Source organism: Ambystoma mexicanum, chromosome 1q (assembly GCF_040938575.1).
Source record: "Ambystoma mexicanum isolate Mex_15411 chromosome 1q, UKY_AmexF1_1, whole genome shotgun sequence".
Lineage (NCBI taxonomy): Eukaryota > Metazoa > Chordata > Amphibia > Caudata > Ambystomatidae > Ambystoma > Ambystoma mexicanum.
Genome location: NC_090922.1, coordinates 162,459,596 through 162,485,032, shown reverse-complemented (window position 1 = coordinate 162,485,032; position 25,437 = coordinate 162,459,596). Strand labels below are relative to the sequence as shown.

The 25,437-nt window shown below is 46.4% G+C and overlaps 1 protein-coding gene across 6 annotated transcripts in view; it reads right to left on the bottom strand.

The window, feature by feature from the left end:
* The window catches only part of GSE1 (Gse1 coiled-coil protein), a 1,546,392-nt gene that overhangs the window by 21,131 nt on the left and 1,499,824 nt on the right, over window positions 1-25,437 (bottom strand). For all 6 annotated transcript variants that reach the window (XR_011283474.1, XM_069636384.1, XM_069636395.1 and 3 more), the window contains 5 exons: window positions 24,988-25,312; window positions 21,347-21,939; window positions 7,423-7,535; window positions 6,146-6,416; window positions 917-1,030 (listed from right to left, as the gene is read on the bottom strand). Coding sequence is in view for 5 of the 6 variants with exons in the window: in XM_069636384.1 (XP_069492485.1) it covers window positions 917-1,030; window positions 6,146-6,416; window positions 7,423-7,535; window positions 21,347-21,939; window positions 24,988-25,312 (1,416 nt within the window). In the remaining variant the exon portion in view is untranslated. The remainder of the gene's footprint in view (window positions 1-916; window positions 1,031-6,145; window positions 6,417-7,422; window positions 7,536-21,346; window positions 21,940-24,987; window positions 25,313-25,437) is intronic.

Sequence of the window (25,437 nt, the reverse complement as noted above, 5' to 3'; positions counted from 1 at the left end):
CTGCAGGGAACTCTATAAACAAGTCATCCTACACAAAGACAAAGTGCACTGTTTACCTTTCTTCGTAAGGTGCACACATTTAAATCCATGCACATGTACCTACGTACCCCCACACACACACACACACACCCCTCTATTCCTGTGGTCGCACAGGAATAGAGTAATTCAGAGGGCCACATGCAGCTAGGGAGAGGCGGGATGCCTTCATTTTGAGGTCTTGTTTATGGCTGGCGGGTTGCATCAATGGCACACTTGGGGGAGGGGGGGGGGTTTCTTGCGTGGGGAAGCAGCTGAAAGGCTTAGAAAGCATCAGCTTGTGGCTTCCTTGTCACTGACTATGTAGATGGGGCTGCTTTGGTGAGTGGACTGGACCTTGTTGCCAAATGTCTGGTGGGTGGCAGATAACCTGGGCTGTGGAACGGGCTTGGGTCCCACCAAGAGGAGACGGGTTGTGGTCTTGCTAAAGTATTTCAGTAGTCAAAGGATTATTTGACAAAGGCCAGTAGCAGGTTCTTAAAATATACGTCACATGCACATTAGTCCCAGGTTAGGAATGTTCCAGAGTATAGGGCTATGTGCCTTCAATCAGTACTTCTGCGTGAACTCGCTTTGGTGGATTGTGGTGGCACTGCCGGGGCAAAGGCTTTTGACTGAGATGTACAAGGGAGCTAGCAAATGCAGGTAGGCGTCGGTCTTCACCCCATAAGAACATTGTGCCCAACATTTTTTGAACTAGATTTGTTCAAGCAGAATCCTAGGTAGGAATTTGCATACATCCTTCATACGCTACGATCATTGCATTCGTCCGCAAGCCACCAAACCTCCCAGCTTTTATTTGGCCTTTTTTCTTTGTAATAAGCAATACAAAGCAGTAGCTAGGAAATCTTCCTCATCAATGACTGTATACACTACTTACCGATCGGGATGATGGCGGGACTCTTGCATGGCACCAATGGGGGGTCCTTCTCTTGCTCTGCCGTTGCTTGCTTTTGTTTCATTGCATGAAGCATTTCCACAAGCTTTTCCTTATCTATGAAAAGGAAGCCAGCATTAGTATGGCGGTTTCAGTGCATATGCAAATATGCCAGCGTGTGTACGAACTGTTCGGAGGTATGCCCACTGCAGAGATTTAAGGGCCAATAAGGATGCGCAGGCAGGCTGTTCTGTTTCTTTCGTTTTACGCTTTAGGTAGGAAGCAATGTTCGTCTTCAACCATGGTATACAAACATTTGTATGTTGAGTCCCCCCGCACCCCCCTTCTCAAGTAAATCACGCTATCTGCAACTTGCTCTCACCAAATACTCTTCCCTCCAGATCTACGCTCCTCCGGGGCTCCAACTCTGTGTGTGAAGCGCTTCTCCAAGCAGCGAGCTTGTGGCCAATCCCTTTCCTCGGCTGGCTCCCTCCTGTGGCACAGCCTCCCAATTCTGCTTTGTCTTGAGCCGGATCTCCTCAAATTCTGGAAGCTCCTCAAGACTTTCCTCCTCCCCTCTCCCTGCCTTGCTAAACCGCCCAGTCGCGGAGATAGGTGGCCTGGGCCCTTATGTGTCCTGGCCTTCAGCCTCTGCCCTCCCTCAGCCCTTGCCTTGGCACCCCACTGGTCTGTGTGTCTCACAGGCCTGCACTTAGTGTATTGGCAGGTGAGCACTTTTTGCCAAGTGGTCTCTGTCAGGCACTTACCTGTTGTCTACAATGGACTCACTGCCACTTTCCCCTTTGTGGAACCACTAGCACTTACCCCCTTACCTTGTCCCTTCTCGCTCTCTGCACTTGCACGCTCCGAATCCCTGGTAGGAACGCTTCTGTCTTCGTTCTTCAGTATTACTATATCTGCCTTTTGCCCCGCCCCCGTTCCCTCCCTGTTGCCCTCTGGACGCTTTGAAACACCATTGCTTGATGTGCAAGCGCCTAACAAATGCACAATAAAATAAAAATGGTTGCTGCTTATATTTTGCATTAAACCCAATCCCCACCCCCGGAGATCCTCTGGGCTCCCCCGTCTGTTTAGGAATTTAGAATTGAATGTGCACAAGTAGACTGCACACCATGTTACTGAAGCTCGAGAGGTGCAGGCCATTTAGAGTTTCCGCCCTTTTAATGTGTGAAGTTATTGCGCAACGTTAGCTTTCGGCACTTCACACATCATACAGTTCATTCCAAAACGCCTTTTATGCAGTAAGAGCAAGACCTTCACACATTTCCAAACTTGTTTCTAACCTTTCTACCCTCAATTTCCCCTAATCTCCTCTAACAAAATAAATGTAAAACAAAATTTGGTGGCCAATCACATACCACGTGCATGCACTTCAAGCTATAGGGTACCCATGGCACACCACACTGTCGGCATCTTTCCTGCTCATCTCAGCTCCACTGGAGTCATGCACACTATGAAGGCCTTTGACTATGAAGAGCATACAACACCCCACCCCATACCCCACCCCGACCCGGCCCCTCACAGTTCCTCCATTCAGATCTCCCTCGGGTCAGCTACACACACACCACCACTCCCCACCTATACTATGGTATGTTTGGTGCATGTATTTTAACTCAAGTCGCTGCCAAGACAATTATGCACAGTAGAGCATGTGTAATTTTACAGTTTTCGCGCTCAGTGTGCTCTTAGATGCAGCTATTAAAGTTAACCTTTTCGCACTGTTTCTCATGCATACATTCATTCAAGTAGGTAAATAGCCTTGCCGTCACACAGCCCCTAGAGTGCATCTTGTACCCACACTCAAGAATCCCCAGAGGGCTCAGCTAGATATTGAATTCTTATTAATGGGCTCAGCCACTGCTTGCAGAAAACCAACCCCCAATAGAGATGCCCCCATTGATTCTGAAGCCAGTCACCTGGCGGGCTACTGAAGCAAAGAGCTTTGGGGGTAAACAGGGACAGTGCATTAACATGGGCATCTTTGATTTTAAAATTCCTGTGAGGTTTAAAAGACTTGGTCCGCACGTGTCTACGGTAACACGGATAGGCAACTCTGCAAAAGAAGCGTATTTTTAGCCGCTCAAGAAAGGAACTCTTGGGAAAGAGTACAATTACAGGGTTTCCAAAATATCAGAGCTCAGTTGATCCCGCTCACAGATAGATTCCAACGTTTAATTTCACCTTTTTGGGGTTCACAGCTTTTTAAGTACCCGCCAGCAACATGTGGCTGAAAACTACCACCGATGCACAATAGCAGGCGTGGCAAATACCGGACTATCTGAAAAGCTTTACATCGTGGAAAAATGTCATTTGTTCTCACAAAGGAGACTTGTGCAAGGCTCGCAGCATGCCCAAATTACAAAGCACATGCCACTGGCTCCCATGCACATGCTCAGCCTGTGCGATGTGGTGGGGGCGTGGCCATGAAACACGAAATCAACACAGCCTGGAAGCGCGCTTTCCTGCATTTGGATCGCGCATCGAGGCTGCGTTGTGGTTTCCTGTGTTCCCTGCTGCTGCCGCCCGTGAGAGGTAAGTCACCCCTTTATTTATAGTGCAGCTCCCTGTGGCAATCTGCCACGGGAGCCACGTTATTAATACAGCACCGGTCCCCACTGCGCCACTCTCCCTCTGCGACCCCCACATTAGGGGGCATGGAGGAGAGGAGGTGAGCGGGGGACCGAAACGGCTCTGCCGGTGTTGTTTACACAACGTGGCTTCCCCATGGCAGATTGCTGGGCTCCAGCAATCTGCCACGGAGGAGCCGCCTTATTAATACAGCACTGCCACCCCTCCCCCCTGCGCCTTAATAGCAGAAGGTTTACCAAAGCCCAATCTCCCATCTGTACAGTTCCCCTGGTGTCTATCGGTCACCTTTTACATTCTCATCTGTAAAGTGTGTTTGAGGAGATTACTGTTTGGATAAAACACTTCTTTGCATCTGATGTGTTACGTCACATCATGTTACATTTGAATAAAATGCCAGTATTGCCTACCTACGTTTAAGAGATTCAGTCTTGTCAGACATCTAGTATCTTACACCTACCTAACCATCCCTGACTGCTTTGCGAAATCATGAGAAATCATTAATAAGACTCGGCCAGCTGAGAAAAAATCCTGCTGGTCACTGCTAATATCTGTAATCTTCCAAACCTGCCGAAGCCATCTCTTCAAGAATGAAATTACTCCTACATTAGCCTCTCCCCGTTTGCTTCACGCTCAATCTACCCATGTATTGCTCTGAGCTGCAGTGCTATTGGCTGTGCTTCTGTGGGGGGGGGGAAGAGGGTCAGGTATTCATGGTATGATTGGTACTGGCAGGACAAGTGCATCACAACTGCACTCTACGACCCCCACATTAGGGGGCACGGAGGAGAGGAGGCGAGCGGGGGACCGAAACTGCTCTGCCAGTGTTGTGTTTGCATGTTGAAAGCCTGTCTTTAGCGGTGATGCCTCCCCACCTCTGCTCTAACACCTTCTGTCCTCCCTCCAGACTTGCAGCACTTGTGCCAGAAGACCTTCACCATCCCATACTTTGACGGATCTTTCCTACCCGTCATCCGATCTCCGTATTTCCCTGGGAGGTGCCACTGCCGTTTGAGAGTAGGTAGGAAGGGCGTCTGGGGAACCGGGGTGTCAGTGTCATGAGGGTCATGTATTCGGATTAGGGATTTCAACCCTATCTATTTCTCGGGATATACCTATCTCTGATGCATTTTAACCAAGAGCTGGGTTTAGCTCCTGCTCATCTAATCCTAATTTGAAGTCTCCAACACTATTTTTAGTCGAGTCCTCATAATCGGAATGCTTTGTCCACAAATATTTGTCCTCTAATCTGATTTGAATCATTGCAAGCAATGATTTTGAAACAACGTGGTGTTTGGCATTCACTCCTTCGTTAGGTGGCACCATTCTAATCCAGCGCGCGATAACCGTTCGCAACCGAGTACAATTTTGGAGTCCATGTGTATAGGGGGGGGGGGGGAGGCCTGGGCCAGTGACATTTTTCTTAGGGGGGCCGGGGTCAAAAAGTTTGAAGACCACTGCTTTAAAGTCTCCTACAGCCCATTCACAGACACCCAAATATTCGCTGTCATATCCAACACTCCTGAAGTATCCTCCAATACATACAACGGGTCGCTCTACCATCCTCCGCTGGATGGTACTTTGATACTTGCTCATCATCAACTCCTCTAAGACGGAAGTCATCTCTCCGCAAGCTATCAACGCCTTATCCCCCTGCTTCCACCATCTCCCGAAAGGAATGTAAACTCTGGGAATCTCAATCAGTGAAACAGAGCTTCAACTATTAATATCCTCTATTGGTTGCTAGGATGAATGATCAGTCTGTGGCTAACTCACCCACCAATCTACTAAAACATTGATGCCTACTCCGGTATGGGGTATCGGAGCACTACAGTTGCACCCTACCCTCTCCCTCCATTCTTTTTTAACTCACCGTCCAGTCACTCACAGCACACTGTCATGCAATGGATTTACTCCAGATTACATATTGGGTTACACAGCCTCGCTTGCTGCTGGTTTGTGTAAACTTTTTCAATGGTTATTGCCTGCTATTCCGAGGCCAAAGATGGACTTCTGGAACCTCCCCATATGTCCTCTCTTCCAGACAGTTCTGGAATGGATACTGGCATTGGCCATGCATATCTGCACCCACAAAATCAGCTCCCCTCTCAGTTCCAGTAAAAATAAAAGCAAGTGGTCTTTGTGGAGCACAAAGAAGCAGGTAAAGAATGCCATATTTGGGCAGCCCTCTGATGGCTAGATGTTAATAAAGGCAAAGCTTCTGACCTGCAGTCCAAAGGACCCACTGCACCAGATCATGAAGGCATTTGTGTTAAGCTAGTATACTGTTACACTACCCCAAAAATATTTTTTCTGAGGAGGGCAGACGAAAAGAAACAAAAAACAAAACAAAAAACAGCTACTGCACATCTATCTATCCGTTGTCTCGAGCTGCACCTATGGTTGATGCAAAGGGTTTACAGCTGTATCTGAACCCAGACATGTCCCTGGTTCTACACACAGTCCTTTGCTTTCAAGTTTGCTCAAGTTGTTGGGAATCTGGGGCACTTGCATTTAAATAATTCACATAAAAGCATACCAGCACAAGATTAAAATAACATCAATCGAGCAGAAAGGCATTCCGCCTTAAACCTTCGATACAGCCAAAGCTCTGGAGTCCTGTACCTTTCCGCCGCTCGGTGCTTATGTGAGACAAGTCAAAGATGTTCAAGAATTTCTTCTTCTCCTCCAAGTTGGGGCTACTGTTCATGTCATCGGGACTGTAGCGTGTAGACAGCAACAGTCGCGGGGATGGGGTCTGCCGCTTGCTCTGGACGGTGGGCGGAGACTGGCTCCTCTCGCGCAGCATTCTCCTCCTTTTTCGACGCTTCTGGGAGAGGATCTGCTCTTTTTGCTGCTGCGTGGTGAGGCCGACCATCTGCAGGAACTCCACTTTCTAGAAGGTTCAAAAGAGAAACAGGGCTGTAAGGGGCCTTTAACAGAACACTCTGGTCAGAAGTACAGCGATTCCGCAGAGTGTACAAGAAGTAGTGACCGTGTAAAATACCAGACTGCAGAAGGAAAGGACCCATAGGGGCCTGAAAAATGCTTGGATTCAAAAGCCCTTAAGGTCTATGGTGAAAGGAGGATCTGTGGCCTAAGAAACTGCTTGCACTTCTCACCACAGTGCATCACACCTCTTCATATCTACAAATTCAACCATCAACAGTTGCAAGGCTCTTTACACCAGAGAGGGATATTTTCCCTCATTGGTGGATGCTCTTCACATAGCTAAATAAGGAGAGTATTCCGATTCAGGGTTGGGTGGCTCAGTGAGCCAATTTGTAGGGCGCACCGTGTAATTCACGGCCCACTGGCTGATCGTCTAGACAGAGACTTATCTAAAAAACGCCATTTTGGGCTTGCACGATGTGCTTCTAACAATAGCGATCAGTTCCACCACAAGTAAGGCAGGATAAGGTAATTGGCCTTGCATAGTGCCTTTTTGCCAAAAATGTCGGCTACGCTTCATGTGGTTCTGTAAGATGTGGGGGGTAGTGGGGTAGGGAGGAGAGGAAAAGCTCTGGTGTGGTACTTGTTGGAATCACCTGTTACCCGTGTTGCTGTATAGGTTTTGTGTACGGGTGGAGGCGGTATACAGGGGCATGCTTGCTATAAGGGCGGTCCCTGGGTTAGGGGGGCCGCCAGAGATGCATTGAAGTGGAATGGAGTGACTTAAGCACATGACGGAGCACTCTTCGGAGCCTCGCCTGCTCTAGCATGACGGGGCAGAGGGTTCAAAGGTGCAAAATAGAAAAAGCTTACGGAGGGAGGTGGGGGAGGGGGTGAGGTCTAAGTGATTTTAAAATTGAAAAGTTGGATAAAATGTTCACAAAAAAGCAACCTAGTAGTCTTACTGAGATTAAGATTTCCCTGAAGGACGAGCAATATGTTTCACTAACCTCCAAAGACGTGTCCAACTTGAGCGGTGGCTGTTCGGAAACTCGGCGCAGGTGAGCCCGGACCTCCTCTTCATCACTCTCATCGTAAGAGTCATCCAGGTCATAGTAGTAACCTGTCGTAGGAAGAGAGCGCCAAGGAGGTCAGCTTCAAGGGTGGGAAAGAGTAAAACAGTGGCTTCCAGGCACAGGGCAAGTTACTTTAGTTAAGGCGTCAACTGGAATAACCTGAGCCTGCAGAGCCTAATCCCAGAATGCATCTCCAATGCGCCACATCATTTGTGAGATGCCCGGTCAGTCCCATTTGTTTCTTTGGATTCTGGGAATTGTAGTCTTGAATTTATAATAGGGAAAGCAACTACAGGACTCAGAATGTAAAGAAATAAAGGACTGCTTGAGCATCTGTATAATGACATGGGGGATACTGGCAAGCACGATTTTCCACAGTAAAGGGTATGACAACTGGGTAATTAATACTCTCCTTAAATATCTTGAAACCTCTCCTGGTGGAAATTAAAGGGTAGTGGCCCAGCCCTCAGCTCCTAAAATTGGGTCCCACTGCCAAAGTAGTGTGGAATAATAAACAACGATACCAGCTGGGCAGAGGAGACTTCGTGGAGATTCGGCAAGGAGGCCTGGTTAGCCATTGAAACTTTGTTCCCAGTCGCCAGTGACGGCATAACCTTGCAATTCCATTAGGTCAATTCACTCTCAGCTCCAAGGACTATTTTGTTTTTTTCCCCCTCACCTCCCCACCACAGTAAAAAAGAAAACAATACTCATGGGATCACAGGGCAAATCACGTGGTTTTCAGCCAAGTATAACATTAAAGTCAAACGGCAGTGCTTGGCCAAAGTGGGCGCAGGAGAGCGAATTGCCGACTATGACCTACACAAAGCAAAGCCGTAATAAGCAAGCTGTAGCTGGTGTGAGGCAAAGCCGGCCGAAAGTTCTGTTGGTTATTTTGTGACCATGTTGATAAACGATATAGTAAAATGATCATTGGTCAGCATAATGGAGAGGAACGATCAGTGTCTATTCATACCTAGTCTACCTGGACCGTGTGTAATCAAATGGCTTAGCATTTGGCTATAAAATTGCGACTTTTTCTTTCGGCATATAAATACACACAAAGTGAGGACATGCATGACTGAAGACGTTCCAACCGAGTTCACATCAAATGAATAAAACAAGGTGGCTGGGCTGGTCTATGCACCAAAAAAAGCCAACTCGACCTCCATCCAGTCCCTGCTAAAAGAGGGGAACAAACAGCAAAACGAAGGACTCCTTTTACTGTAGAACCAGCTAGTTTATGTCTGCACCCAACTGCCCCTACTCCCCAGAAAGAGAGAGTCTAGATTGTCGAAAAGGAGACAAGTGTGTACTTGATTGCACCTGCTGCAAAAGCTGCTCCACCTCTTCCACGAGTAATTGCATTAATGGAAAAGCCTTGCGGGGCCATGCACCACACCACCACCACACCTGGAACAATGCTTTACACTCAAGGAGCATCAACTGTGGAACACAATCACTGAAAAAGTGGCTGATGCGGTGGGTCGCCCTCTGTTCATGATGGCAGTCCAGCTTCAACCATGCTACCAAGAACTCGCGAGCATTTGTGTCCGCAGGGTTCTTGCAAGCACGCCCAATCATCTCACCTGCTAGAGAATTTAAAGTGCACAGCACTTCGGCCCCGAAAGGCAGGCGTACAGACTGAGATGAGGCGCAAACACCGCACAGTAGTAAGTAGCATAGACTTTTTAAACCCAAATGTAGGCGAATGCCCAACCAAGGAGGAAGGAAGATGCGGGAGTATGAAGTTAACAAGCACAGAGTAATAACCAACCAATGCCTTGGGCTGTATGTGCGCTATATCAATGTAAATATAAATAAATAAACCATTCCACTGCAATTAATCGGAACCCTGGAAGAGGCATCACGCACACACTGGGAATGCTGCTGCCAGTCAGGGACTCACTTGGCACCCGATGCTCCCACATAGAATCAGCGCAAATGCAGAAGACTGGGGGAAGCTTTCTTTGTAACAAATTGTGCTTCAAGTTATTGAGAACACACAAAAGGGTATCAAAATGCTGAAAAATTTCACCAGAGAATAATCTACTCATCTTCTTAACTGCCAGGTCAGAAGAGGTAGTGCTAAGGAGAGCCTGCATGCACCCGCATGTGCAAACTTGACTCCAAAAAATTGAGAAGTACATTTGACAAAGCACCCCCAAAATACAGAAGTGAAAATCTAGTAACCAACTCTGCAGTATGAACACTGAATCAAGACACTGCCATATGGCCTACAAAATACACTTGTGAAGTTGGAATACGATGATAGAGGCAGTTTCCAAATAAATGGGCAGATTAAAGGGGCGTTGGCAAAACCAGCAGGTCTGGCTTTGTACATGCATTGGATCTACACTTTTTGTAAAGCCATCACCGGATGAAAAAGGCTCATGGTCCCCCATTTGCAGAGTCAGGCCTACTGGCTTGGCCAATGTCGCTTATTGCAGACCTGCTATTGAAGATGCACAAGCAATGCAGAAGGCCTGCTTGACTTCCTTCCATTCCCCACCTGCTCTGCAGTCTCATTTATGTTTGGAATATCTGTGACCAGCCCCTATCCTGGCAGCTCCACAAATCAGTTATCATTTGTATACCTAGAAGCGCCGGTTTAGGGGTCAGACCCTGCTGCTTTCCCCGGGTTAATCATGTTATAGTGTCACCCCAGATGCATTGCAAAGGGTGGAACTGTTCAGGGCAATACAGGGGAAAATATCAAAAGTTGCTTTCACAAAAAGCAGAGGCACGACATAGCCCCTTTCCCCAAAACAGCTTTGGGACACTTGATAGGAAAAAGAAGATTACCTTGTAAAAACACTGAACAAATGTTGACCAACAATATCACGCAGTCGCTCGCCATAATTTGTCAACAAATAAATGCCAATGACAATCCACGGGACCATTTGATGAATTCACGAAACTACCCAACCTTGACTGGTGGACGATATCATGAGATAATTATTACTTAATAGAAACTTTGTGGGCCTAGCGCGACTCGCTAACCCAATCCAGATAAACCTGTACTTTTTCGGAGGCTTCGGGTAGAGCCTACTTGTATTGGCGGCACAGCGGGCGAGAATTTATATACTCACTGTATCTCTTGGAGAGCCAGACCCACCAGCCAAACCCACCAGCGACTCTACCCTTAGCTGTCGCAACCTAAGCTGGCCCACTAACTGCAATCAGAGGCTGCAACCTCAAGGTGGAACCAGACGGTGGACTATGGTTGTAAGTGAATCGTAAGCAATGGAACGACAGCACAATGCGGGGGTCCTTACAACAATACTCCAATAACATTGAACACAGAACAGCATCACAAGTCTGTTGTGAGGCTTGCATGACTCCGCTGAGGAAATTATGGGACTTCTTGTTGGGCGGGGAGGGGGCTAGGGGTGGTGGTTTATAAGGGGATAAAGTCTGTGTGAATAACACGGTCATCAGCATGCACCGCCACCGTCAGGGATTGGATGGAGAAGACTCTTTAACCTCTTTCTGAAAAGGCAGGAGAGTGGGGGCGAAACCGCTGAGTGGATACTGTCCCTAGGAAGGAGGCATAACAGAAACAAAAGCTCGTCTTCTGCATTGCATTAAGAGGCAGTGGTAAAAACTATTTTCTCCCCCTCCCAAAAACCAGACATGCTCATTTTTTGGACTGGAGTGCGCAGGCCAGTGGCTTGGTCCAACCCATCTCCAAATCTTAGTCCTCCGCCGTCTGTTACCAAAAGAGCTCGCTCCTAGTTCACAAGATCAAATTCCCGCCCCCCCGTGGGGGTAAGGCAGACCCAGACACACACTCCGTCGCCCCTCAGCCAAGAAACAGAATTTAGGTGCTACCATTGAAGTCCTCATTCAGTGATTAAACATGGCATGTTCCCCCAATTAAAGAAACCTCTTCTACCCAAGGAAGAAGGGACACAGTCTACTCAATCTAGTACAGGGAAAATCTTTTCAAACGGCCTCGAACCTCATGGGGAGGCCCAGAGCAGCTGACCAGATGCTGAAATTCTTAAGACAAAGCAAAATGTTTCTTTAATTCAGAACATTAAACGTAAGCTTTGCAGTGCACACGATACAGTTAACCTTTGCTCGCTGCATTCACGCTGTCACCTCCCTCAGGGTTTTGCAGTATCCAGCAAGGTTATCACCTCGTTGCCTATTTACTCCGGTTTCCCACTGCATTTGCACCTTGCTGACAAAGAGCACTATTTATTTTCAGAGGAGTTTCGGTGTTTCAGCTCCACAATGTATCACTTCGCCCTGATCATCTGCAGCTATTGCCACCATACCAGCATTCCTTTATCTCTCCACTGCATTCCAAGAACCACATTGGTGGCTCGGACTGTTCTTTCACAGATTTAGGCAAGGGGGCACGTAAATATTTACTGCCTGATTCATGGAATTATTTGCGCCGAAAACGCAGATTTGCGCGCCTTTCTGCCCGAAAATCCTGGTTTAAAGAATGGGGATTTTCGGGCAGAAAGGCGCGCAAATCTGCGTTTTCGGCGCAAATAATTCCATGAATCAAGCAGTATATGGGCTCCATCAAGCCCTAACGCATTCTCAGCTATACCCGACCTCATATAGCAGCAGCCCCAAGAGGGCTGCGTGTTGAAGTAGACAGCGAGAAATTCGAAACGAGCCTGCCCTACTGCTCAGACACATCGAGCACCAGAAAACACGTGTTGGCGACCGCGTGCAGCGCATGGCAGGGGCCTTCACATTTCTATCGACAGAATTTGTCTGATGAATCAAAATTCTACTTTGAAATGGTTAGGCACACTGCACACGTTTGACAAAGAGCAACGCAGTGAGAAAATACACGATGTCCTCAAGATTAAGCACCGATCATTTAAAATATGAGTAAATGCTGCCACCTTGCGGGTAGTGGAAGAAAACGTGCCTTAGCTATATACATGCAAGGAGGCAGAAGTCCCACGTACGTACAAAGTTGCTGTGTAGCAACAGTGGTGGATTTTGGCTAAAAAAAAAATAATATATATATGCTTTTTCTAAAGGAACATTTCCACCGTTCCAAAATATATTTACACAAATGTATTGTTTGAGAAAAACAAACAAGGTTAAAATTGAAGGAGTATAAACTTACAAAACGTCCAATAAAAAATGGGCAAACAGCAATTTATTTAAAATTATCACGGGAGTAGTGAGGCAGAAAGCAAGGCGCAGGGAGAGATGTTTGAAAAGACGGAAGCCGCTGATGGGAAAGTGGCGCTGTTGTGGCGCAGAGGCTGCCGAGACGCCAATGGATTCAAGTCCACGTCCGCTGAGCAGCTCACGTAATCGCGAGAGGGCGGGAACAGCACAGGCCATTAGGAACTAGCACCCACTGGAAGCATGAGCGCAGCTGGGGGAAATTGTGAGGCGTCGCCCCCACCAAGAACCAGAAAATCGAGAAGCAGAAGGCCCTGAATATCCCACGCGGGTGAGGTGGAGAGAAAGCACGAGAAGGTGGGACCCGAAACCTGAAAATATTGAGTTCCCCGAAGGTGTCCAAGGAGCCCAACGATGAAGTAATGTCTTATGGGACTTGCCGACACAACACTTCCACGAAGCAGTGGTGCAGAGGAATCAAGAGGAAATAGTGACCCTGCCCAGAGGTGGCAACAAAGCGCAGGGAACCAGAAAATCAAATTGGTTTGTGGGAATTTATGGCACAGTCACACTTAAGAGCGCACATGTGCTAAACCACGCACCCATAGCCCAGGCGACTGAATGCAGAAACAACTAAAGCCTCACACCTTGCCCAGAGGCTCTCCAAATTGGTAGCTCTCTCTTACAATTTACTGACATATTTGTCTTAGGGCGAGGACCGTGACCAGTGGTAAAAGTGTGCCAAATAAATAGTGGAACTAGGACTCGGGTAGGACAAGGTATGCTGGAGGGAGCAAGTTGCAACACATGTTTCAAGGGGTTGTGGTTGGGCCAGGCTGACAGCCAAGTGCATGTAACAGGCAAAACAAGGCCCTCCATTGTTTTTCATCAATTTCACTCAGTGACAGTCAGTTGCAACATTTACATATGGCCTTTGTGAAATCCAACTGTCTCTAGTCCCTAATCTTCCCTCCGCTGTAACCCATACCGAACACCTACCTAAAGAGCAGCTGTTTCAATAGGGGCCTGCCACTAGACAACTCTGATGTCATGAAAGCCTGGGTCCCAAAACTTAAAGTCTTTAATCTCTTCTGATCTGACAAGAGTCCTAGGGAGGAACCATCTGTGGTCCTGAAGCATCCCAAAGTAGTGCATTACAGTGACCCAAGTGAGTACTCACTAAGATTTCTACTAAAAATGTACACTTGTTCAGTGGAATGAAAGTGAAATCCCATGCAGCCACCTGATGTTAAAATAAAATCCCATGGAAAGGACAGGAAACCTTTAACAAATGTATCATCGAAGCATTTAACAAGAGACAAAACCGTGACATGGTTTTTCCAAAATCCGGGGCCGATCGGTAGTCAGGAGAGATATTTTCTCAGTGTTAACCGGACCTTCTCCATCTTCTGATAGTTAAGATGAGGCCAGATAGAGTCCATCCAGGCTGAGATGTTATCCAGGCTTAGTGTAACAGAGTTCAGTTTAGCTAGAACAGCAGTAGGGCGGTAACATTAAGAGGCAAAGAACAGTTCCAGAATGGTAGTGGAACTGGTAACAGTAAAAAATAAAAAGTAGTGGTACTCTGCTCCCCATAGCTCCCGCTCACTTCGACCTCCGATTGTGTTCAATAAAAAGAGCATAGTTCAACTTCCAATTGTCGCTCAAAGGGTTTCTTGCAGAATCACAATCACAGACACGTTTCACATTTTAAATTGTAGACATTCTTATGCTCCCACTTTGCTTTTATGTAAATTGCCAGGCGTGGGTTCCACGAAGAGATAAAATTATTGTGTGAACTGGACTGGCCATGCCCCTCAGCCCCCCACCTTCCCCTAGGAGGAGAGGGTTCCCAGAGTACATGTTTTCATTTTCCAGCACTGGAGTCGAGTGCAGCAAAGCGCTATGAGTGAATGCCAAGGAAGCTGCTTAATTAAAAGCGGGGCTGACCAGACGTCCCGGTTTTGCCGGGACTGTCCCAGTATTTGGTGCTCTGTCCCCCTTTCCTCAAGATTATGTTCCCATTGGAAACTGTAGTGGTCCCAGTTTTTTGTATTAGGTCTTTATAGCTGGCAGGCAGGAATGCACAGAAGAAATGCTACATTTTCATTTTACAACTTAGGTAGTGTTAGTTTGTGATGAATTAATAATGTGTTACTTTGAACAGTAAGGCAAACCCCCTTCTCCTCCAAAAGCTCTAGTGTCTTGACAGCCACTTTCAAGAGTTAGTCCTATTTTCATGTTAGTTGGCCTGTCCCTTTTTTTTTTAACATATTTTTATTAGATTTCCAACAAAAAATAATTCCATCACATAGAGTTCAATGAATTACAACAATAAAATCTAATACAATAACCATTCAATAACACCATTAATAGATATCCAAAATTCCAGTATACCCTCACCCAAATATATCAATGTACTATCACCCTATGTAAATAGCAAAAAATGAAACAATTATAAAATCCACACCAACAGACATAAAACGCCACAAAAGACAACAGGAAAAGGAGAGAAAAAAAATAAAAAAATAATAATAGCGAGGTGCCCTCTCACTCCTCTCTCCCACCTTCCCCCATTCTCTCTACTTCATCACTCAAATAAAGCATTGAATGGACCCCATAATGAGAGATAATCTCCCTCTTTACCTTTATTCTTCATTGAGATCTTTTTGTACTTGGACAGAACCTGCAGCTCCGCCAAACAGTCCTCAACAGTAGGTTTTTTACTTTTTAAATCTGGTCACCCTTTCAAAAGCGGGTAAGTTAAGTAACCTGACACAGAAGCAGTGACTAGATCAAACATGGACGAGAAGAATTGCATTGCATTTCTCATAGTTCAGACTCTTGGCGGCGCAGGCGGAAATGCTATGCAATACTTTGATGAGTGTTGCAAGACCAATCCTTTCTCAACTCGGTGCAGGGGCATCGGTAAAGAGATCAGTTAAAGCAGAACAAGACCCTTAGTGTGGGGGTCCAGATAGTACAATCATGCGAGAAAGTGATGCGCAACGACATAAGAGAGCATACAACGGTCTTGGGACTGGAGTCAGGAGTGAAAGAAGTTGGCAGAGAGTCCTGGTTCACCGACCACTGACTGCCAGGCGAGACCTAACTTAAAGGCACGGTGCTCTTCAAAACATTTACAGAGACTAATCCTGTCAACGCCTGAGGGGTCAAGTGGAGATAGAAGGGCATTTGAGCTAGCTGAACACCGGTTAAAACACTGAAAAATAATGAGCATTTCATATTACTCAAACATGGTTTCCTTTGAAATACTCAAGATGTGCTTTGCGGTGTGAAATGGCACATTTTGCAGATTCGTTTTTTAATTGCTAAATCGCAATTACCCAAGTAATCGTTTTGAATCAGAAGCACCAGAAATATTCTTTCCGCCTGCTTCATCTCTCCCTCTTTTTGTCTCTGGCACTCATCTCTTTCCTAATATTCATATCTTTACCTAGCTCCTTTTCCTTCCCCCAGACTAAGGTCTGGGTACCTTCGGCGGGGGCACAATACACCAACTCTTGGACAGGCCTCGGCACTCAGGCTAGGCTTTGTGATGTCACCCACCCCTTGCCCCCCACCGTAGATATTTATCTAGTACCAAGTGCACGAGTCAAACGGGGAAAGATGGACTGTGCCAATAGTGGGTGAACCTCCTAATCCACAACAGGCTTCTCCAGAGCTTTCATAACAGGTCACAGTCTCAGGAGGGGAGGTAGGTGATGCTGGGATGGGGGGGGGGGGGGCAGGGTGGTGGGCAGTCTCGGGAGCACAGCTCAACGGCAACATGCTCGCCTCGGAAGCAAGACAACACAGAGCAACACCGGTTCGATCCCCGGGTTCGCGTTTAGAAACCTCTGGGTATTAAGCGCGTTATAAATAACCTATCATATCATAGATCAGGGGTGCCTCTTAGGAAGTAGTGGAACTAAATGTGGATGGGTTGCTGCAACGATATTGGGTGTCATGCTACATGTAACCACTATACAGGATAAAGTGCCTGTTATGGAGTGCGTCAATCAACTGAAACCCGCCAACAGCTCAACTACTGTGTGAGGCTGATCACGCCAGGTTGGTTTTGGGGGTATCAGGAGCTCGAGAAAGACGCCATGTTTGTAACCGCTACTCACTGAATGGAAAAAGGGGCGGACTAAAGACTATTCGTACCCAGATGGTCATCGACAAACCTTAGTCTTAGGGAGATGAGGTGGTCAATGGAGGGATCGAACAATAGCAACGGACAGATAATAAATAGGAGGCGGGACTTTGGGGCTTGGAATGGCATTTGGTTGGGGAAGTTGAGAAGCAGGTTTCGTAAACGCGGTTAGTTATTCTGATGCACGGAGGAATTGTCTCTAGACTGGAAGAGCCGCGGCACTAGAAGTAGTTGGTGACAGGGCCTAATCATGTGGGCGTTTTCTCCACATTAGTTGCAAGGAGCAGTCTCTGCATCAGGGAAGGACACTGGGTTTGCCGGGCTTGCTCAACAGATCTTTTGGAACCAAGCGTTAGACGTGTAAAGAGGAAAGCATAGGGCGGGTAGGGGATAAGAAATGGGGAGGTGCCGAGATGTAGCTCTTCAATGCTATTACACCTTATAAACTATGGGCTCGAAGTCAATTTATTTTGATTGCAAAGATAGATGTCAGGTTATTTTACTTGAGCAGAAACTACTCGGTCTGGAAAATAGGAGAGTGGCAGAGTTTTCCAGCCATGCCTCTTCACCAGCACAAGTGAAAGGTACTCTTCTAAATACCCTAAAAACACTGCCAACAGATTCTACACACTCTAGACTGAAGAAACAACTGATGCATTCGCCTCTGAAGAGCGAACATGGCCACTACAGCAAGCAATACTACGTTTACAATCAATTCACAGCTTTGCCAAATACAACAAACCATGATGCTTTTTGATGGGTGCAACTACTCCCCGAGCACAGTCCCCAGAAAAGAAACACCAGAAATCAGCCCGCAGGAAAGGGAGTCATCAACAGAAGTATGGAGGGCAGCCTAGATCTTTAAGTTGCACCACCTTAGTGGCGCCAGTCAATTTCTCCAAGCATTCACCTTTTTGTTCCATGTTACCAAATGTACCGACCACAACTGTAATGACACACATCCAGGGCCACCTTCCAAGATCTGGGACGGATGAATCTGGGCTACACCCCATGTCAGAAATCGGATTGTGGGGCGTTTTAGTGGGGTTAACAAGAGTGTGGGTACCTCTCCAAGCCAGAGGATAACAGGGTATGGGTGGTTTGGGTAGGATACCCTGGTCGCCACCACTTAATCGCTTCCACAGGGCAGGAGATAGTCGCAAGGAGCTGCATGCTGACAAACGCCATTTAAGCCACCTCCACAAGACACCACGGCTCAGGAAATAGCAACAATCAACTCATTTGAGATGCTAGGGCCAAGTAACCTCCCCTTTTCTATGAAGGACCACCTGAGCTGCACAATCCCTTGTTGGAACTTTGACTCCGCGATTCCTGGATACCCAAGCACACAGAGCAAAGAGTTACTGTGCCATGCTGGAGCCCCCAGCCATTGGTGCCCTTCTATGCATTTTTGCATGATCTTGCTTGTGGATTCACGTAGACTCATGAACTCATTTGCGGCATGCAAAGCAAGTTCATGGAAGACCGCAGATGCCTCAGACAGCTCCATGATCAGAGCAAATGCCAAGCAAGTAGAGTGGAGTGCTTGCTAGTATTTTGAAATGAAACCCGAAGAAATGATCGACTATAAAATAACAAATGGGAGAAATGACCGATTTCTTTTTTTACTGGAAACATTTCGAATTTTGGCATAATACAGGTATGGGGTAAGGGTATTAGTTAAGGTCTCCACCACATTAAGTAGCATAAGGAAAGTCATTTCTCCCATTCGTTTATTTCTCGGTAATCCCCTTCAAATATCAGACTCGGGAAAACTGCACTTTACAGCTCCTGTATACAGTACTATTCAGCAATTACCTGTATGAAACCAGGATGGAGCAACCGTCGTTTACAGACTTGGTACACTTACCCAATCAATTGAGACCAGGTGAACCCATCAATCCCAGTCCCTCACAATGTTCCATCACAGGGGCAGGCGGCACATCCGGGCCATAGGGTAGGGGTTACGGTGCTATATGAAACGCCTTCAAGCCTAGTACGACAGTTCACTATCAGAAACGCTGTCAGGCGCGTAAGTTTGTCTTATTGTTCTGTTCGTCTCTACCCTACCCCCCCAGGCCCTCTTTATGTTGCGCTCTTACATTATTGAAACCACCGTCAGGCACGTACACATTTTTTGGGGTGTTTTATGTTTTAAAACCTTTTGTATATCATTGTATTATGTTGTACCTCTAAATGCATAGCATTTGCCCATTCTGAATGGTCCAATGCCTTTTAAGAATGTCAATTACCTTTAACTCTGAACTTCTCACCTCCTTGCGTGGCAGCGCATTGAAACGTTTGTTCAATTTAACGAGTACTGTGCTACTGTATAAAATACACGTGCAATGCTGGCACGCTCTTGTTGTAAGGCGCTCCACTGCTCTTGCGTTAGATTCGTGCTATAAGCAATACAATAATATAAAAATAAAAGGAAGAGGGGGTGCCAAGACCAAAAGGAGATGGGAGGAGTTAGGAGGAAAGGCATCAACAGCTTACTGTCGAGGCCGATCACAGCAAGTCCTCAGCCATGGCTGACATTACATTTTCTAATTAAAACCGCAGTCAAACACACCTCTCTATTACATTCAGAATCCCCATAAAAAGTTTCTTTCCATCATCTGACAGAACCATGCGCCTCCATCGATATCCCAAAACAAACTCCTATTTGTTGCCATCCTTACACCGGTTTAGAAGTACACACGCAAATTCTTCTGTGTTATCCTTGTACTTTTAAGGGTGCATCTTTGTCTCCTCTGCTACTTGCCCCTGAGGATAGCTCATATAGCTTAATACCCGGAGGTTTCTAAACGCGGACCCGGGGATCTAACCTGCGTTGCTTTGTGTCGTCTTGCTTCCAAGGCGAACACGTTGCCACTGAGCTATCCTCCCGGAATGTATATGCATCCTAGACATTAAGACGGTTTAAAAATCCAAATGAAAGAAAAGGGACAGAGGCTAGTTTGCTTTTCAAGTGCTGGCCCCTCACTTAACATTCACAGTGTCTCAAGGCACACACACAACTAATAATCACCTTAGTATGACTATGTCCACACAACAATGACATGTACCAGCAGGAGGAAAAAAAAAAAGATATCTTTTTTCCCCCATTCCAAGATGGCGGCGGGCGCGAGGACGTCATCGCGCAACGCCGCGAAAGCGTGAGCCTGACGTGACACCACGCAAATACAAAAATAGGCCATTTTAGCTACACACTCAGCATGGTTATCAGGCCAGTTATGGACCACACCGAGCAAGGACTTGATCTCACAACACTAACCCGGGTAAGACCGCATACTGTGGACCCCCCCCCCCCTTAACCTTAGGAACATGCAGGCTCTACCATAGTTTAATATTGTACAATACACAACTGATGCTTAACTAGTCCCTATAACTTTTTAATAACTGGCAATACTTTGCATCACCAGATCACTGTACAAGGAAAACCAATACGAGTTGAGTCCATTAACAATACAGCGAAATTCCTACTTGGACCACAGTTACCATCAATGGAGCAAGGGCCACCCGGACCTCATACCATTGACCATACACAGAACCAACTAGAAGTGTAAGTACCCACCTCTGTCACTACAACCTTGAGACACCCCATGTGACCCCTATTGCACTCCCATCCCCCCTTCTTTCCGCTCCACTGTGTTCTTGAATGCTATTGAACCTAGAACTTATACATTGTATTTACTTTACAGATACTGAAAACTCTTTTTTGTAATAAAAACCCTCCTGAGGAACCAGACCACTATCTGGAGAAACACGTGTCGAGGGCACCAAAAGGATTTACACGCTATTTCTAATAACAATATATGTGAAGTAACATATTAAGGATACAAAAAGACAATTCCTACCATTAAAATTTTGAAAGAATATATCTAACACTATAACCTTGAAGACTTTCACTGTAACAAATTAAACATGTGACGTAACATGCGATTTGGTACAACTCCAGCAACTAATTTGAGCAACTGCCATTTGAACAGTGAATTTACTACAGAGCAAGTGCGTACAAATGAATATCTTTTCTTGAAATTTGTGGAGTAACCAAGAATACTCTTTTTGAAATCTGCGTCCTACTTCACCGACCAACCCTAGTACGTATGAGGTTTGTGCAGTCTATGCGGCATGTTTTATGAAACTTTTCTGTTTGAAGTATGCGATTTAGAAATGTAATCAAAAGAGAATGTACTCCAGGGGTGGGGGCTATTTTGGCATTGCTTCGATGAAAGCGCATTGGCGCAGCTTTAAGGCATTCCTTGGATTATAGTTATTGGCTAGTAATAGTAGACGTTCAAGCTGCATCACTAATTTCAAGTGCAATGAGTATGAGAGTACTAGTCGGAAGAAATCGTACACCTCCAGGACTAAGAGTGGTCCCTAATACAAAGTTTCTTACATTAGTTGTGATGTTGTGTGTAAAAATGAATACTTTACTTCTAAACATGAACTGTTTGTTGGAGTATTGATTAGTAATCCACAAGTGGATATCACTGACAACCCCATAACCTGCAGCCTTTCTGCTCGCCAAGGCTACCCACTCCATGCCATCTGCCAAGGCAAGCTACTGTCACACCTTACCTTTCTCTCTGGCTTCTCTCCGTTTCCTGCCTTCAAGGTCCAGTTTACTGACTAGCCGGCGGTGCTGCTGCAGAAACTCATCGAAAACATACATAGGGTCTTGAGACTTTGGCAGAGGGTGCCGGTAGGGTATGCTTGATTTGTGGGTTAAGGGGATGTCAAACTGCCCAGTCTGCGAAAGAGATGCTCGCTGCTGGTTCAGAATGGTCTGTGTAGACTTTTCCAGTTCAGCCAAGAACGGCCCGTGAGAATAACCACTGTGTTCAAATGAGCCAGGCTCCCTGATTGGCTGGTATTTCTCAAGTAAGTCCCTCCGCCTGGCAGAGTCATCAAACTTCTCAGAGCAGTATCCCCGTTCCACTTTCACTAGAGGAATGGCAGCCCGGCTGGCCTCAAACTGAGAAGAGTGCGTATGCAGAGCAATGCTCTCCTGGGTCCTTCGTGAATCTGTGGGCGTCTCAATCAGGGACACAGGATTCCAGAGGGAGGTTGGCGTTGGTTGGTGTTGGGGTTTGGGCGAGATGAGTGGAGGCGGACCTCCAAAGTGCACACCTTGGTCTCTGCAACCTGGTTCATGGCGGCTCGGTCCAGATCTGTGAAAAGAACAGGAATGTTGAAGAAACTGGAGCGACAAATACAAATCAATATCAAGCTTCAAAATGAGCAGCACCGAAGTGGCCTAGATTCCTGGCGAAATGCCATTAGTGTGCACTCCTGTGAATACCCGCTTCTGAAGCATCTTCGGAGTGGTCACTCATTTTTTATCTTAAACCCATTTTCTGCAGTTCTCTTCAATGCATATAAATGCTATGCCCTTGCACGACTGTATTGCTTACCAGCTGGGCCCAAACCCCTTATTCAATATACCTTCAGCTATCCCACTGCAAATACCCCCTCGCCCCCTCAAGCTCTTCACTCAGGGTCAGTCGTTTTTCAAAGAAACGAGCTGAGGGTAGATCTCGGTCTTCGGCTGGGGTTTCCCTCTGGAACAGCCTCCCCGCCACTCTAAAACTTGAGCACCATCTCTGGTTCCGGAAGCACTTAAAGACCTTCCTCTTTTCTTCTGCCTTCGCTCCCCATCTCCCCTGCTGATCTGTTCTCTCTTGGCACTATGCACCTGGCCACCCTCTGTCCTCCGGGCCCAGGTACCTGCTCACCCTGCCAACCTCCCGTACTGCCTCCGATTCACCCCTTGCACTGGGTCTGTATCTGTACCCATACAGCCCCCCCCCACCCTTTTTCTTCCAGCACTTATTCAGACCTACCCTGTCTGCTGCCTTAGACCTAGCACTTGCCAATTTCTGGCTGCACTACTACTGTTTGTTGCCTATATTTATTTATTATTATTTATCTGTTTCTCCTTTGCTTCGCACTTTCCAATTCTCCCCTCCCCCTCTCCCATGCACTTGCACGTTCTCAATGTCGCGGCTAGTAAGATCGTTTTGTTCTCCCCTGTTCCCCTCCCTTGCCTTGTCGCGCTCTGAAACACTTGTGTACGAGCGCGATAGACATAAAATATCAATATTAATACTATGTCTATGTTCATGATGAATGTTTTAGCGCTTAAACTGTGCTCCTCTTTGGCACCTATCCACAGTCTCCTCTCTCCCCTTCTTTGTTGGATCTTGGTCAAACAGCAGAACTCAATTAGAATCTTGGGCCCGGACATTCCATAGCTTTTTTTGGCTATGCTCATCTTTTGGGCCAGTAGTCTTAACGGAAGGGCTATCAGGAGAGGGGTACAGCTAGACCCTTTTCCAGCCCCTATATTTTTAATGCAGATGTTAATAGTTAATAATTAAGTGAAAAGTATCACGGTTATAGTGATAATATCGAATACAAAAATGTCGAAAGTTATAATTTCGAAAAAATAATGTCGAGAAAAAAAACGAATTTCTTTCTCCCCCCCCCTTTTTTAAAACCTTTTTTTACTCTCAAAACCCCCCCAAAAAATATATAAATAAAAAAAGAAAGAATTCGATTTTTTTTTCCCCGACATTTTTTCGAAATTATGACTGAACACCAAGTATCACCACAGGAGTGACCTTCTGGTGCTAAAGAATGGAAACAACTCTGGCCCCAATTTAAATGGGAGGGAATAAATGTATCTTTTGGCGTTTTCTAAACATCAAATAATGTTCTGTAACTCCGACTTAAAGTGGCAGTGCTTTCCCCTAACCTGGTGCAAATACTTCTTTCTGAATAGTGGGATGGAGAACGGGTGTGCAGTAGAGTGCACAGAGCGTGGCAGACTATAGTTGTCAAATTTGTCTATTGAGAATCGTCGGCGGTAGCCATCGACATGTTACCAGAGCGACTTCGTTTGCAAGGCCGGTGGGATGTGTGCGAATCCATGCAGTCATAACAGCATTCTGAACACGAGTGAGGGACTGTGACGCACCCGGGGAAATGCCAGATCCGTAATCCAATGGGAGAACAGCAAGACCCTGACCACCTGCTCTCGTTCCAAAAGGAGCAGGTATTGGAGGCAGCCTCTACAACTGCAGAGATCCGTGCTGCCCTCGAGAGCTTATCCATCAATATTCCCAGCTAGTTTACGTGGGAAGGCAGCTTGGGGCACTCCACCAAAAGATCTGGCCAAATGCATGGAGGCAAGCTCTTCCCCAGAGGCCCTCCCTTTCCTCTCAGTAGGATTCCTCTTCAGGTGGTTCTTGCTTATCCAGTGTCTAATTGTTGGCATGCAATGGTAAAAGCTGCATACCAAATATGGGCCATTGCATTTGAACTTAATTAATCAGTGGATTATCATCTGCATAGTAGTATACTCCTAGGATCATATAAGCTTTATCAGTGAAGATCAGTACACCTTAAAAGAAAAGAGTGATCAGGAAGAGGATTCTCGTACTCAACACTCATGATGGTCAAAACGGATATGACTGAGGTAGGCAGATCTCTTTTAGTCCCCCCCCCCCCATGCCACCCACCCCCTTGAGAAAACATTCCATCCAATCCACGACTTTAGCCTGACAGCCCAGTCCTTGCGGTCGGGACAGAATATTGGGTTTGACTGTAGCCATGGTCACCAAAGGGATCAAGGTTAGAACAGTGCAAGTACAGTCTCTTGCGCTTTTACATGTTCTAAGAGGTGGTTATCCTCAACAAAATACTACAGCTGTTAAGTATCAAGTCTTTAAAGCAACTAGCCAACTTTACCATATCTGCCCACGAGCTCTGCCGATCGTAGATGGGTAGGTAGAAGTAGCTCCTAGTAGGACTTCGAGCCAAGCCAACCAGCTCTTCTAGGCTACAGCCAGAAGCAGAATAGCTTTGTTGACTTGTGTTCATTAATACATAGAAATAAACATATCAGAATAGCAGTCATCAAACTCTGACCACAGAAGAAGAAACGGCCAATTGGGGCATCCAGATATTTCCTGAGAGTCGTCCGACATGTGACAGGCTTTGCTTAAGTCCTACCAAAATATCCAGCGGTCCCTTAAGAGCAGTCCATATCAGCCAGGACATCCCTTCTAAAGTAACAAGCTGTGGCACAAAGTCAGCCATTACCACTTTAAAGCTCAAATCTATCATGGATATTACTCTGTAGCCAAGATTTAAGAGCTACATCGTGCAAAATGCACTTAGTTTTGTCACCTAATTATCAAACTTCCGCTCAATACCTGAGGTTTTCTGGTCTGAGCTCCAGATCAGGTTGGTTTGGGGGTCGGCCGATATCCAGATGCTGCTCCAACACCTGCTGCCGAAATTCCGACACCTGATATTGTCTATCTTCCTTCTCTTGCCGGAGCCGCCGCTGCCTTGCCAGCCACTTCTCCTCCTCTTGTGTTCTTTGAACCAGAAGGGCTGCGGCAGCACTGCTCCCAAGAGGAGGGAAGCCAGTGTGATTGGATATTAAGCTGGGAACGGAAAGGTGGGAGACTGGCGACATCAGCTGGGGATGCTGGGCAGATTTTGGAGCTTGCAGTGCAGAATCTTTCGGGGCTTCTGGAAAGGAAACAAAATGTATTCATATAAAGAAACTACATAATACTTCTCCCAAGTAACTAAGGAATGCAATGCCAAAATGTACAAGCAGCTCACGACAATCTCTGCGGTGAAGTCTGTGCATG